The 15,541-nt window shown below is 42.8% G+C and overlaps 3 protein-coding genes across 3 annotated transcripts; 2 read left to right on the top strand and 1 right to left on the bottom strand.

The window, feature by feature from the left end:
- Window positions 1-1,027: 1,027 nt before the first annotated feature.
- On the top strand, window positions 1,028-3,311 carry pars2 (prolyl-tRNA synthetase 2, mitochondrial). The gene is made up of 3 exons (XM_061240173.1): window positions 1,028-1,220; window positions 1,630-2,197; window positions 2,338-3,311. Exons 2-3 carry the CDS (start codon window positions 1,634-1,636, stop codon window positions 3,217-3,219), a joined length of 1,446 nt encoding a protein of 481 aa, XP_061096157.1. The 5' UTR covers window positions 1,028-1,220; window positions 1,630-1,633; the 3' UTR covers window positions 3,220-3,311.
- Window positions 3,312-4,237: 926 nt separating this feature from the next.
- ttc4 (tetratricopeptide repeat domain 4) lies at window positions 4,238-8,772 on the top strand. Its single transcript, XM_061240764.1, has 10 exons — window positions 4,238-4,598; window positions 5,105-5,222; window positions 5,496-5,657; window positions 5,814-5,891; window positions 6,324-6,448; window positions 6,799-6,885; window positions 7,085-7,332; window positions 7,580-7,664; window positions 7,965-8,047; window positions 8,187-8,772. The coding sequence occupies exons 1-10, from the start codon at window positions 4,491-4,493 to the stop codon at window positions 8,287-8,289; spliced, it is 1,197 nt and encodes a 398-aa protein (XP_061096748.1). The 5' UTR covers window positions 4,238-4,490; the 3' UTR covers window positions 8,290-8,772.
- Window positions 8,717-13,455, bottom strand: ttc22 (tetratricopeptide repeat domain 22). The gene is made up of 7 exons (XM_061240763.1): window positions 12,876-13,455; window positions 12,514-12,569; window positions 12,235-12,350; window positions 12,011-12,129; window positions 11,448-11,609; window positions 10,468-10,620; window positions 8,717-10,155 (listed from the first exon to the last, which is right to left on the bottom strand). Exons 1-7 carry the CDS (start codon window positions 13,437-13,439, stop codon window positions 9,622-9,624), a joined length of 1,704 nt encoding a protein of 567 aa, XP_061096747.1. The 5' UTR covers window positions 13,440-13,455; the 3' UTR covers window positions 8,717-9,621.
- Between the last annotated feature and the right edge of the window lie 2,086 nt (window positions 13,456-15,541).

Genomic DNA, 15,541 nt, shown 5'->3' with positions numbered 1-15,541 from the left:
AATTTTACCTTTTTTAGGTGAGGGAATCCAAATTCAAAAACAGCCAAAAAGGAAAAGGCTGCATATTTTTTGCTTTTATTCAAACAGGCTGATTCTCATAGCTTACATAATTCTGAATGTATATTTTAACTTTAGATTTCTGAAATTTATCAGATGCAGTTATGCAGAGTGGCATTTTTTTAAAACAAAGTAACCATTTTAGACAGATGGGTATTTTACTGAAGCAATTCAGCAACTACCATGTTGATGGGTACAACAGCAATGTCATACCTAAGAATCAAACCAAGAACCTTTATGTTATAAACTTCCTTACCTATTATTCTACACTACCACAAATATAAATGTATATACTGTATTTTTGTCTGAGGAAAAATCATTAGCTTCCATCAGTCAGTGACCCTCTTCAAAGGCTGTCACAGACTTGTAACAACCTGTATGTGCTAGCTGACTTGGATGACTTGGACCACACATTGGGAGCCCTTGGGTATATAAAGGCGTACTATGCAGGATTTTCACCTTGAAAGTATTATCAAACAAACATGTTCAGTCATTACTATGATACACTGACAACCTGTGTCTATGTTCATTAAGCATGATATAATACAAACAACATACTGTAGCTAAAACCTTATTATGAATGTTTTTATTGTTACTACCCATATAGAATAATATGTTCATTCTGATGAAAAAAATAAACAATGCCATATTAATTTCATGTGTAAAATAAACAGCAATGCGAATGGCATCTGTGAAATGTGTCCTTGTCATCCATCATCACAGCCTTATGTTAACAACACTGATGCCTTGAGACAAGATTCAAAGCTTCAGTCAAAGTTTCAGCTTCAGTTCGGTTTATTTGTATAGCATACACAATTAAAAAATATATTGTTCCAGGGTATTTTCTCAAGTGTTCTGAGGAATATAATTGTGGTAATGATGACCTTGAGTTATTGTCAGACTTCGGTGCAATAATTCATGTCTGCTCAGCGGGCGTGTTCGAATAGTTTGTCCTTCGTTGGTTGCCGTTGTTTTCCACTGCTACTATTCACATTCCTTGCAAATAAGGAAGTCTATGCATGGTGTACTTTGCCTTTGATCTAGCGGGAACACACAAGTTAACGTATTTCTCAAATGTGTTCTTATTTTAGTTTACAATAAATGTACTTTATCAGGATTTAAAATATATTTGTCCACGCTAGATAGATAGATCCGTGGTTTCGGTGAGTAACGACTTTTAGTGTCAGTTGGCTTCCCATTATGGTTAACGTTATTAGCTGATCATGACATTGGTAGCCAACTACCTTCTTGCCAGCACAAGAAATTTTATTGCCACCACTTTCTGAAAGAAAAAAAACGATCGTGACAATGCATTTCAAGCCAGATAAGATTAATTAGACAGTAAATACTGGCATTTGCAGACGTCCCGTATATCCCGATTTATATTACTAATGAGCTTGCTCGGCTGGTACTTTTACTCCGGAACTGATCTTAGCAGCCTGAGCTAACTTTTACGACCATGAATGTGTTGCTCAGGTGTAACGCGTTCGTAGTGGGTGGTTTCTTTGTTTTAAATGCTTATGTAATACGATTGTGATACTGATGATACTGTGTGATTTTTCTCCCCTGTAGTGTTATGATGGAAGCTGTCCTGTGGCTATGTTGCCGAAAGCTGCTGCCCCATCAGCCAAGAGCTTTGACTCGGCACACAAGATGCCTTTCGAGCTGTGTTGGGTCACCCTTGGGAGCCAGCCCTGTCCATGCCATAGGCACATCTCCCCTGCTGGCGTCCCGACTCTTCCAGCCCTCCAACCTGCGTGAGGGGATAGTGGGCCGGACAGGGGAAATTACCTGCAAGAGCCAGAGGCTAATGCTGCTGGGCGGCCTCATCCACCCCTCCAATCCTGGCTGCTACTACTACCTCCCAGCTGCAGTGCGTGCCATGGAGAAGCTAGTGCGCCTCATAGACCAGGAGATGCAGGGTATCGGAGGGCAGAAGCTGGACATGCCCTCTCTGTGTGCTGCAGAACTGTGGAGGCGCAGCGAGCGCTGGGATCTCATGGGCAGTGAGCTGTTTCGCTTAAAGGACCGCCACGGAGCAGAGTACTGCCTGGGCCCCACTCATGAGGAGGCTGTGACTGAGCTCCTGGCCTCACAGGGCACCCTGTCCTACAGACAGCTTCCTCTTCTGCTCTACCAGGTATTGCACACACAAGAGTCACATCATGTGAAAGGGCTTATATTTGAATTATTTAGTAAAGTTATGTTTGATTTTTTTAATACACACTCTGTTGTCTTTTGTAATGGGTTGACCAAGCCGTACTTTCCACAATATTGCAGGTGACACGGAAGTTTCGAGATGAGCCCAAGCCAAAATTTGGGCTGCTGCGAGGGCGGGAGTTCTACATGAAGGACATGTACTCCTTTGACACCAGTGAGGAGGCTGCCCATCTCACCTACCAGGCTGTGTGCCAGGCCTACACCCGCCTGTTTGCCCGGCTGGGGCTGCACTGTGTCCAGGTACAGGCTGACACAGGGAAGATTGGGGGCAAACTGTCTCATGAGTTCCAGCTGCCAGCAGAGATTGGTGAGGACAGGTTGCTCATCTGTGGGAACTGTGCTTTCTCCGCCAACATGGAAACCATTGAACCGGGGAAGACAGATTGTCCACAGTGCCACAAGGGCACACTGACAGAGTCGAAAGGCATTGAGGTGGGCCACACTTTCTACCTGGGCACTAAGTACTCTCATATATTCAATGCTTCTCACTACAATGCTCAGAACAAGCCAGTGCTTGCTGAGATGGGCTGCTTTGGGCTAGGGGTGACGCGCATCCTGGCTGCAGCTATCGAGGTGTTCTCCACCACGGATGCTGTGCGCTGGCCGGGGCTGCTGGCACCCTACCAGGTCTGCGTCTTGCCTCCTAAGAGGGGCAGCAAGACTGAGCAGCTGACTAGCCTGGCAGAGGAGCTGTGCCACAGCCTGGGGAAGTCCATGACCGGGCTGAAAGGGGAGGTGGTCCTGGACGATCGGACACAGCTGACCATTGGGAAGCGTCTTAAGGATGCCAGCCGGCTGGGGTACCCCTACGTGATTGTGGTCGGGCAGAGTGCTGCTAAGGAGCAGCCACTGTTTGAGGTGTGCTGCCAGCAAAGTGGGAAGACTCAGTTCCTCAGTAGGGATGGGCTGATGGACCTTTTGAGTCAAGTGGAGACTGTCTGATCTGATCTGCACTCTCATTAGCAGGGTTTGACTGCTGGGCAATGATTGTTTGTCAGTGACATACTGTAAAATAAAGTACTGTGACTTTGCAACCTTGTTTGAATGTCAGTTATCTTCATGAAAGTAAATGTATTATAGATAAAGAGTTATCTGTTCTTCAAATGAGCTCAACAATGAATCTAATGGATTCTAAAAGGAACATCTTTTTATGTCATTTCCGCAGCTCAAGAATGCAGTATTGGTGCAGATATTGTAGACCAGCCAAATAGATACTGTGTTCCTCCTGGCTTTGCTGCTTCTCACTACTCGAAGGTTCCAGTTTTGTATTATAGTTTGAATATTCATAAAGAGGATTCTGTGAGAGAACATCCATTTTGCTGGACAAGATGATGCCAAAGGTAACAATAAGCAGGTCTCATTTTTTCATATGTATATTTTCCCCAAATAATAGTGACAGTATATTGATGCTGATTTTTTGTTATAATATCTATGAATAATAATAAACATACCCAGATCGTTACCTAGACCGCTCATCTTGGAATGTAGTTTAAACGGTACATATTGCAAGAAGAGGAGGGAAGATTTATTTAATTTCTAGATTGTGTATTTGAAGAATGGAAGCCAACATAATTACCTTTCAGTTAGTTTACTTTACTTTTACTCACGATACCCCTAAAACTATATTATAAAGGGAATATATTTACTGCCGACACAATGTAGTAAACACAGAAGTGTTGTAATCACTTCATGGTTGTGAATGAGAGAAGTGCCAGAACCGTGTTGAACTTGTCTACATTTCTGTCGGACGTATTTCACTGATGCACTACAGAAAGCACGCTTTCAGGAAATGAATATCTGCTTTTTGCTTGTGATATAACCTATAACCTCACAAGAGCTTGCATTGCAATTGGACATACCGTAAAAATATGAGCATTTTCATTGGTTCACATTGGTAGAATAAAGTAAAAATTGATGCTAAATCCCGCCTATTTACGGCAAGGCCAATGGCAACAGAGAAGCGTCGCACCAAGAAGCCAATTGAAGGGTTCATAGTATGTGGTTCCTAAATGTAGCAATCGGGCGTGGATTAGGATATATTTACCGAAATATTTTCTTGAAGTTTACTGAATCGTACAGCTTGAGCTAGCGGTTGCCCTAATGTCAGTTGATTCATGTAATATAAAAAAATTGGTATTCGTGAAATTCTAAGTAACCGATACAGACTTAATCTACATGGTTGTTCCTACGAGCGTGGAAAGCAGAGGATAAACATGGCTTCACAGGCACAAGACGATAGCGATGATGGAATGGACGCGTTCATGGACAAATTTACTAAACAGAAATATAAAGATGGCTTTAATGAGAACAACTGGGAGGAGGTGGGAATCACTGCTATTCACATAAACATCTGCTTGCACGTGTAGTTTTGTGGTCGCAAATCTCTCACCGTGGGTGACAACATGCTCGGTTTCCAATGGCTACATTACTTACAGTAACGATTTGCTTATGAGACATTTGAATTCTGACTAGTCGTCCATTTCAGGCACGCATATATGTAACCAAGTTAGCACCTGCGCAGAACGAAAATGCAATGGGTTAGAAAATACTACTTTAAATCGGGGGCTTTTCAGCCTTGTCTGATCCAAGGACCCCGAGTACCTTCAATAACCCCCAGGGGTCCGCGGACCCTCTTATTCAGCACCTATGCTTTAAATCTAAATTTAAGGTCCCTTGTTCTGTGACCAGTACTTTGCTCAACCAAGAGATAGGGGGTTATTAGTTGATTAATGATTGTCTGAGTTGCTATATTGTATTTTTCAGTATTGGCATTTTAAATCGAGGTTCTATTCTAGTCTATTATTTGTTTTACCCCCCAAAACAACAGGAGTTTGACAAGGTGCCCATGTTCATGAAGACCACCCCTGAAGAGATTGACCCCCAGAAATATCCAGACCTAGCCTGTTTGCAGTCCATTATTCATGATGATGACAGACCACCAGAGGGTATGTCGTATCCCTCAGTTCTGATTTTCTTTGGCTGAAATGACGGATGTAAAACTCCAGTGCGAATGCTGTAGCTTATGGTACAGATTCTGAGTAATTGTGTCTGCCAATATTTTACTTATCCAATTTCAGACCAGTTTTAGGTTTTATTTTCCAATAGAAAGATCAAGATGTAGACAGTCGAGCCACCTCATCAGTTCTGCTTAATGCCACAATAAAATGTGTTGTTTTAAATGTGGCCTTTAGTGTAGATGTACTTATTTTTATTCCCAGAACAAGCAAGGTCCTTAAAAGATGAAGGGAATGAATACTTCAAGGAGAAGAACTATAAGAAGGCTGTTGTGGCATACTCGGAGGGTCTGAAAAAGAAATGCAGTGACACTGACCTGAATGCCGTCCTACACACAAACAGAGCAGCTGCACAATTCCACCTGGGTACAGATGTTCCTTTTTCTTCTTCATTTTCTATTGCGGTCCAGGAGAAGTCATTGGTTTTCTGTGAAGGTTTCACTTGTTCACAACTTTGTATGTACTCTTAACAGGTATTGGATAAGGATGCTATTTGTAAACCATGTCTCCCTCGTTTTTCAGGTAACATGCGTTCTGCTTTGAATGATGCAGTTGCTGCCAAGAAGCTTAAACCAGACCATCTTAAAGCACTGTTGAGAGGTATGTCAGTATCACCTTAATACGCTTGGCTAAATATACATCATCTGAAATGACAGAGGATGTTGTAGAGATGGAATCTTGCATGCTGAATTGGGAGAACAAACATACAAACAGCCTACAAAGATATTTAAACAATATCCGTAATTAATCTCAAAAGCAGTGCTACTCAACTCCAGGTGAATGTCTGCAGGTATTTGCTCAAGCCATGCACTACACTGCCTTATTACACTAATAGAGACATGGTTGGAGCAAATACTTACAGACACTGTGGTCCCCAGAACCTGGAGTTGGGTAATGCTGCTTTAAAGTAATATCCCTACATCTTTTGAGTCAAAAGTAACATTCAACCAAGATGTTCATACATATTAAGCTGAAATTAGATTTTCTCTCTGGGTGCCATTTTATCCAGTTTGTGTCCCTGCGTCTGCACAGGTGCCCAGTGTTGCATTGAGTTGCGCAGCTATGGTGAGGCTCTCCAGTGGTGTGAGGAGGGACTCCGGATTCAGCCCAAGGACAAGAAACTGCAAGAGCTGCGCACTGCAGCTGACAAACTGAAAGTAAGAAGACTTGGTCTGTCTCCCATAGAGATTACCAGTGCCACGCACCTACCAGGGAATACATGGTCTACAAGTGTGCAGTTTTTAATCAAAAGTTTATTTGATCTCTTCTGCCTGTTCTTCAGAGCTTAGAGTCATTGTCAGTGACCCCAGTCCTCATCCAAGAGGGGTGCTGGTCTTCATTCTAACTCTGCTTATTTTATCAATTAAAGTGATTCGCCCAGTTAACTGACCTCATCGAGTACCAAAAGACCAAGGTTGCGAAGCCCTACCATATGATTTTTGAGATTATCAGATTTACAATGTGTTCATAGTCTGAGAATGATGCCAAATGGGTTTCTTTGCTTTAGAGGACAGCGGAGAGAGATGCTAGGAAAGCAACGGCGAAGGAGAAGAAGGAACACACTGAGAGAGAGGCCCTGCTGGGTACTATCCAGGTATGTTATGTATCTTCAATTTTTGTCCTTAGAAGAAGGGCAGAGGTTACTCTTGTTATTCTCGACATTCCCAACATTTCAGTACACCATGAGCCCAACAGTTTGTTGCTGGTTTTATCATTTGTGCAAAATGGCTGAGTTCCAGTTGAAGGCTGTTGTTGGCTTGGACCATGGGAACTGATGGGACTGTTGTTCACAGGAGCGTGGCATTAAATTGCTTAAGCTAGAGCGACCTTCCAAGCGTAGTTCCGACAATGAAGAGGAGGACGGGGACTTTGGCCCATATGCAGCTATGGCGGGGCTCGATCTTAATGGCTTGAGTTCTCAAGAGGCCACAGGAGCTACAGTGTACCTGGATGAGCAAGGCACACTGCACTGGCCTGTCCTCTTCCTGTATCCAGAGCACCATCAGACAGATTTTGTATCTGCCTTCAGCGAGTCTACCTGGTATGTCCACTCAAACATTGTGTCTGTTTGTTCTTTTTTTACTTCACTACTCCAGTATCCAGTCTTTTAATTTGTGTAAAATGGGTAGCATCTTTAATCAGTATATATGCATTGGTACATATAAATTACATTCTGTCAAGGCGCTTCATACCATGTTAAGCGCAAGTATACCTGTGTCCACACTAGTCTCAGGACTAGGACACTGGTGGCAAATCATTGTATCAGAATGGAATGCATTTTGTTTTAGCTGTATAGATCACCTGGCAGTCATGTTTGGGGAAGAGCTTCCTCCCTGGGATACTGACAGAAAGTATCACCCCCAGAACTTAGAGGTGAGGATTTTATGAACAACGCACTGAATTAATTTACTCTGCATTTGTTCAAATATGGGATTAGTATAGCCATAGTGTAAAATTGTTTCTGTTTTATTATTATATATATTAATATGTGTTCATAGGTTAGGTTGAGTTTGTTTTCTAATGCATGTGAACCATAAATATTATTTCCTGTTTAATAGAATAAGGATTGTAAATGACAGATATTTGTATATTTGGCTTGAAGCTCTCTATACCATTTGGAGTGAAGTAGTTGTTCCCAACTGATTCTGAAATTCTGCTTGTCTTGATGCTCAGCTGTACTTTGAGGATTACAAGACAAAACGGCTATATCAGGTCGATCTGGAAACCCCCCTTCTACGTATCCTGCAGCATGACAGGTATTTATTTCCTATGTGGAAAATGTATATGCATATATTATAATTCATTATCTTCATTTCATCAGACAACAGGAATATTCAGACTTCTGAGAACCTGGAATTTATATTTCTATAAATCCCATTTGCTCTTGTCTTTCAGGTGTTTTGTGAAGCAAGGGACACCCAGCTTCATTGTACTGGTAAAGGGGTCTGCTTTCTGTAAGGACTTCCTGTCAGGGAAGAAGGTTCACAGACTGAAATGAAATATTCAGCATGAGAAGTGTACTAACTGAAAACAGTTCATCACCAACCAAACCCAATGAAAACAGCTCTCAACAACCCTGGATTGACTGTTTGGCGTGGCTATGGTTCCCTGTGGAGAACTTAATATGACTTAAAACTTAAATGAACCCAATTCATTTTTTTCCTTCATAAGAGAACATTGCGTATCTAGTTAAGTGTAGATGTTCTGAATAAGGATATCTGCTAAAACAAACATTGAAGCTTGCATGATCCTTTAAGTAATATCAGTCTCCCAAAAGGACGTTTTGAAAGATGTACCATACGCACGAGGAATAGTGTGTGTTACAGCTTTAGAATAGAACTGGAATGAAGGAAATGTGCATTTGAAGAGGTCAGAAGGAAGTGTTTGAGAGCACGGTGAAAGAAATAATTCTTATTTGGGAAGTATTTCAAGATCATGAGAAATTTTTTAAAGGTAATAAAAAGAAAATCCAATCAGAAAACAGGACATCATTCAAATAATTACTGAATCTATGCACACTTGTCTTTCTGAAAACCATTTCTCTTTCCTGAGCATTCCCAGTAGGGAATGACATTACGTTCTTGATGGAAAATACAATTGCATGATGTTTATGCTTATTGGCGAACATGTTACTACAAAAACACTCACAATGACTTAATTTACACTGTCTTTACATTAAGTTACAGCACAGTAAGTCTACTTGTCACAACTGGAATTTCTTCTACATTCATCATCCCTATTTCTGAAAGACCCCTGCGGCCCCAGCATTACCGGCAGTAATGCAACTCAACCCGCTGTTCTAGCTAAGCAGCAGAATTCTGAAGAACAGCTCAAATTTCACTTCAGTGAAGTGACTCCTATTTAACATACATCAACTGAAGTATTTATGCTGTCTTACAAATGACCAGTAATTTACATCAGGGCTACTGAATTGTGTCTCTGAGTATTGTATTGGAACTGACGGGACTGCTAATCAGCCGTGGTTTATATTTTTTTTGTTTTTTGTTTTTTGTTTTTTCATACTTTAGTGAGATACAATAATTTAGTGAACATTTCAGGCAAACAATTGCCACATGCATAACACTGGATAATTGCGCTGTTCATGAATTGGACCACATTATAATTTTCCACCAGGTTCATTTACAAATGTAGTTTCTGTAAAATGGTCAATTTCAGCAGCCTGCTCTTAATTAGGCTAATTCATAACAGTCCATGCATTTTGTTCTACGAAGTGATCTGACTCGCGCTGCTGCCCACGTGCTTCCTGCTCGTGCGCAGTACGATGTAGTCTGGTGTACGATGTTAACCCCCTCTCTGGTCCTGGTCGGTCTCACACTGACTGTGACCGGGCCAGGGGCCTCTTCTTGACCGCTCCCTTGGGCTGCACCGTCTCCAGCAGCCGGCGTATGAGGTCCGTCCGGCCCAAGCGCACGATGGCGCGGGAAAGCTCGGCCATCTCGTCCGTGTGCGCCCGGCACAGCGTCCTGAGCTCGCTCTGCACCGTCTCGTAGGGATAGCGCTCCTCTGCGCGCCTCACCCACACCTCCAGCTCCCTGACGGCGGGGCCCGGGTCGGAGCCGCTCTGGGAGAAGAGGGCCAGCAGCGCCTCCAGGAGGCAGCGCAGGGCGGCCGTGTCGCGGCTCCCGGGGGGCTCCAGGGTCAGGGCCCGCTTGAAGCAGTCGGCTGCGTTGCGCTCCTCGCCCTTCAGGAGCAGACAGCGTCCCCGCAGCAGCTGCAGCTCCGGCAGGCTGTCTCCCAGCTCGCACTGCAGCGCCTGGGCCAGGCTGACCAGCGCCGCGTTCACCGCCGACTCGTCCACCAGCAGGCTCTCCTGCATGGCGTCCACGCCCATGTAGTAATACACCTGCAGCCGCGCAGACGGGAAGTGTGTGAACGCATACACAGGGTGTGAGGGATGTTGTTGCTGCTGTTTTAATGTCACGATGACAGCTTCCATCAATGTATAATGCACAGCTTACACTACACACACCCATGTTCCGCCGCCCACTTTACATAAATCTGTGTGACAATAGTCAACATGACACGAACAATGCGGAATGGAGAATTAATATCTTTCACAAACAGGGTGGAAATGTATGTGACCAGGATTAACTATGATTCTACTTGTGCTTTTATTCAAGTGTACAGGTAATAATTTTCTCAAGTCAAGTCTCACCTGTCCCATTTCCAGGTGTGTCCTCAGACAGGGACGAACTTCTAATACACGGTCTAAGTCTGCCTTGGCTTCTGCTAACTTTTGTCGGTCCGGTACACCTGCCATACCTAATTTGGCTCTCTCCAGATCTCTTGCATAGATGGTCACATTTATCTGTGGGAAACACACATATGAGATATGAGAACTACATTCATTAAACTTGGGACATGCATGCTCAATGCGGTGATCTCTTCATCTGGGAAGGAGAGCTACTCAGCTACAGCCCTGGTAACTCTGTATTTTATATTTTTAAAAAGATGAATCTGTTTATTTAAATTACATGAAGCTTGTCACATTCTTATTTTTACTTCAAGTTTGTTGGGGATAGTTTGCCCTGCAATTATTAATGACTGCAGTAACCTAATAGAACCTTGAACAAATCAATTTAGAACTACAATGTGTTTCGGCAATCACAACCTGTTCACAAGCTGCACTTTGTGTATGAGCAAAAACACTTTGACACGTGAATTATTTACACACTTGCTCTTAACTATGGACTTATCCATGACATTGAAGGCCTCCTCCCATGCCAAGCCCTGCTCTTTCTGTTCCCATTTTAATAAAAAGCACAACAAAGGGAACAGAAAATAGGGAGAACAGAAAGAGGGAGGAGGCAAAGCTTGGGAAGGGTGGAGAAAAAGAGCCTTTCATTTTCTAGTATAAAGGTCATGTGAATAAATATCACAGCGATTTGTGCTAATGTACCACGCCTGTTCACGCACAAGGCACAGCAAGCCATGAGAACATTAGCTTCTGTATTTGATTTACAGAAGCTTTTACTCAGGTACCAGGTTGTAAATCTGACCAACAGTTGGAAAGTGCTCTCTATCTGAAACATGGTGCATTGAAGACCTTGATAAGTGCATGGGGTGATTTTCCCTGGCTCTGTTCAGTTGAGAAGTAATGCTGGAGTAAATGAAAGTGAGATTCCTCCCTGTTACCTTGGCGCGGGTGCGGTAAGCCTGCCAGTTGAGCTCCGGGTCGGGGAGCACGTTCAGTGCCATGTTACAGATCCCTGTGGCCATCTCATGCTTGCGCAGGAGGAAGAAGACTTTGGCCAGCCGGTTCAAGATGAACGCATCCTCGTTGGCGAGTTTAATGGCCTGGAGAAGAAGCATACTCCTGGCTCATGACATTACACGGTTGCAGCTGTCACACAACAACCCTTAACCTCTCACCATTTCCTCTCGTAGGGTCCTTCACAGAGTTAATCTATATGGGTGAGAGTCCAAACCCAGCAGGTCTGAAGTTAACAGAAGACTACTGACTGATCACAGGCATAAACAGCCTAGCAGGGAGACTTGAGTTTAATGATCCGTTGTGAGATTCAGAGCATATTAAACTACAAATCACACAAGAGTATCTAGAATGTTTGAAGAGAGATGGCAAATCCCTTTCCCTCTTCATGTATTCTTCCTGTGAAAATGTACATGATTAAACATACACCAATGCAAACAGTTCTAAGACAAATAGTCCACATTGCAGAAAATCAGATTTCCCCTACCGTTCCATAGCAGGAGAGGGGCTCTGAGCCAGAGTAACCGCAGTCATGGACAGCCATGGGAACAATGGAGAACTCATCGGTCCTCTCCAGCATAATCCCCACATAGCACCAGGCCAGAGCTGCAGACAGAGGAAGATCAGTCATCCAATGCCTGCCTTTGAATGGACAAAACATGGATGAATATTATAACATTAATTGTGCAAAATAATCACGTGTAACTGAACCTTTGTAGTGCGTTTTCTCTGACTTGAGGGTCTCTGTGAGCAGCTTCAGGGCCTTGTTGAAGTAGGATAGTCTTGTGTACTCTGAGTCGTTCTTCTCCTTCATCATATCATCCAGTCTGGGGATCATACAATGTTTTAAATATACAGCAGAAATATCCCACATCTTGTAATTTCTCAAGAATTGTTTTATATTCAAAATATAAAGACGATTAAATCACAACCATCAAAAATATTTTCTATACATTATTAGTTATGTGGTAGCAGAATCAGAAACCTTACCTTATATACATTGTTGCCATAATAAAATACCAACTTCTCTTTTCTTCAATAGGTATCTGTGAAGTGCAGAATTATTTCAATATTTAGGACAGCTACAGTGGCATTAGTGGCAAAACGCATACAATCCGCTGAATTCTTCAGTTCCTCACTATATTTATGATCATTGTTCATGGCCATGTGTGTGGACTGTAAGTCATGAAATTATAAAAATATTTTGTAGTGTTAGTTTTATAATATTTGACCATTTGGCCTTACTAAAATCACAAAACTGCATTTTACATGTTGGTAAGCACACACCCAGTGCTTTTGTGGTTTAGATACTTAATTAAAATGCTAGTTAGCAGTACTGCTCAGACACTCACCAGCTCTCCTCCATAGTCCAGAGCCCTGTTGTACAGTCTGAGGGCGGCCGTCAGCCTGTCCTTCACCTCCTCTTTGTCCAGCTCCACATCGTAAGGGTGCGCGTAAGCCTGCTCTGCCAGGCAGCGGGCCGCCAGGAGCCTGGGCTCGCCCTGGCCTGACTCCCCGGGCTCCAGGCCCATCAGAGAAGACACCATCTCCACACACTCTGCCCCCTCCACCTCCCGTTTCAGCCGGTCGTAGACGTAGCCCAGGTTGGCCCAAGCGTTGAGGTTCCCGGGGTCCTCCTTGCAGATGTTCCGGAAGACCTCCTCGGCTTGTGGCAGCTCGTCCAGGTGGAAGGCCAGCAGGCCCAGCAGGTTCCTCACGGCGTACTGCAGGGACCCGGCCTCGGCCTCCAGCTCCGCCCGCAGGCTGTCCTGCTTCAGCCGGGTGTCGCGCTGCCTCAGCTCCCTGGGCGTCTGCGACTCACAGTTGAGGTTCAGGTCCAGGTGAAAGTGGCCTGGGATGTACTCCATGCCCTCGATGAGGGCTTCGATGTCCTCCTCCGTGCTGCTTTCCTCCATGACTTCTCTCTACCACTCCACACACACTGCTGTGGAAATTTATCTGGGTGCCTGCATCTGAGGACTGGTAATTCAGGTTTAGTGGGGATGGCATGGGAGGGGACAGGACAAGGCAAGACTTGCAAGCCGCCAAACTAGTGTCATCGCTACGCACCTCTTTTCTTACTAAGGCCTAATAGGCGAGGAGAAATACATTTGCCTATGTTTGTCGCAATCAGTTCTTGCATATTTGTGTCCATATTTACAGAGGGTACGTTATAGGCAGATTCAGTAAAAGTGCAATAACACTTCATAATGAAATAATTTAATTAAATAATTAATTAAATACAGTCTTAATAATTCAAAGAGCACTAATCACAGAATTAATATTCAGGTAAATAACGGAGTGTATGTCAGTGAACTCCTTCTTCCTACCTCAATACCACTGTGAAAAAACGCTGATAGGAAATCTGTTAGTTGGGTACAGCATTGTTTTCATATTGAAAGCAGGGAGACTAAAAACAAGTCCTCTGTTCAATCTTTAATTGAAATTCACTCTCTTTTTCTGTGGGTTTGTTCTTTTGATGGATGTGTGTTACTGTCAATTGTTCCACTGGCTGTTGTTGCCTTAGTAACTACAGAATGCAGCTGATCAGGCTCGAGGCAAGTCCCCCAACCCCCAACATGCATGTCTACTGTTAGCACTAGTAGTACAGTATATGGCTTCATGGATAGACTGGTGTTGGCATTGTGTCTTATGTGTTGTGTGTTTGTGTTTGTCATACAAAATGTGTTATATAACAGCACTTACACAATATACATTTTCCATGACAATTACTATAAGAAAGCATACACACAACACCAAGACACAATGGTCTATACAGGTGTGTATTGACCAACGAAGTGTCCATTTTTTTTTTCACCTGTTTACACCTGAACTTAATAACTTGATTTTTTTTTTTTTACTGTGCAACACCAAATGTTTTACATTGTTAACATGAAATTATGTCAATAAGTTGATTACATTTCATCTGACTGGGATTTCTCTTACTGAAAAATCAATTGACATGCTGATAATGTCAATATCATAAAGTCCAATGCAATGCTGAATCCAACTGCCAGTGTTCTTACCAGGCTGAGGGGAAACACAATGATCTATACCATTGTGTATGGAGTGCTGGAATATAATACAGCTCAAGTTTTTTTGTGATTGAATTGCAATCCTTCATTTCACCACTGGAGGGTAGATATGTTCTTTTTAAAAACATAAGATCATTTTCTTGTATTAAAATCCATCCTGATTTCCCTCACAGTTGCAATATATTCAAATTATTGATAACTTTGAAAAAGATGAGCAAAAAGGCTGTAAGAAAACAGTCATGTGTAAATATCTATTATTATGACTGATGTGTTCATAAGGGAATTCAAGATTTTTGTAAGAATAGAGGCTAATGATGATCTAAAATAAATATGATGAATGTAGGTTTTTCAGGCTAATTGTTTGAAACATATTTCATTAATGCTAAACAAGGCACCCAACACCTGCAAGTGCTGTTCACTTGTGCAGGCACAAAACATGGGGACCGGGGAAAGCTTTTATAATTTTCAATTTATGTCTGCCCAGCAAAATGCAAACAAAGCCCCAACTTTGCAATTTATTGTACAAACAGCTCTAATTCGTATGGCTATGCTACTCTTGGCTGAAAGGTAAGAACTGCCATTTCCTGTAGAGCCTGAGCCTGATGCTACAGGAAATGATGCATAGCTGTTCAAAATCAGTAAGCTAGTAAGATAGCCATAACGAAGAAAAGGCTGATCTGTTTTTTTCTTGTGTGTGCACTGATTCATTCTTCTTGATGCTATGCTTTCCTGTTCTTTTTTTCTCTGATATTTTCCTTCAGTTGAGCTGGAAAAACTGAGACTGTTGTATTTCTTCTCTTTTTTTTTCTATTATCCCCAAAATGGCTTTAGCATGAGGGAAATTGTTACCATTAAGCTGCAGCTGTTTAATGATGTCATCAGAGTGGGCCCGAAGCCAAAAGGCACACTACTAAGGTGAATATGCAGAGTGCAGTGAATGCATCTGTGGAGCATGGGTCATCTGTATCATTCAACTCTGCTTC

This window comes from Conger conger, chromosome 4, assembly GCF_963514075.1.
Source record: "Conger conger chromosome 4, fConCon1.1, whole genome shotgun sequence".
Taxonomy (NCBI): domain Eukaryota; kingdom Metazoa; phylum Chordata; class Actinopteri; order Anguilliformes; family Congridae; genus Conger; species Conger conger.
The sequence above is the reverse complement of the archived record's forward strand: the minus strand, read 5'-3'. Positions and strand labels throughout refer to the sequence as shown.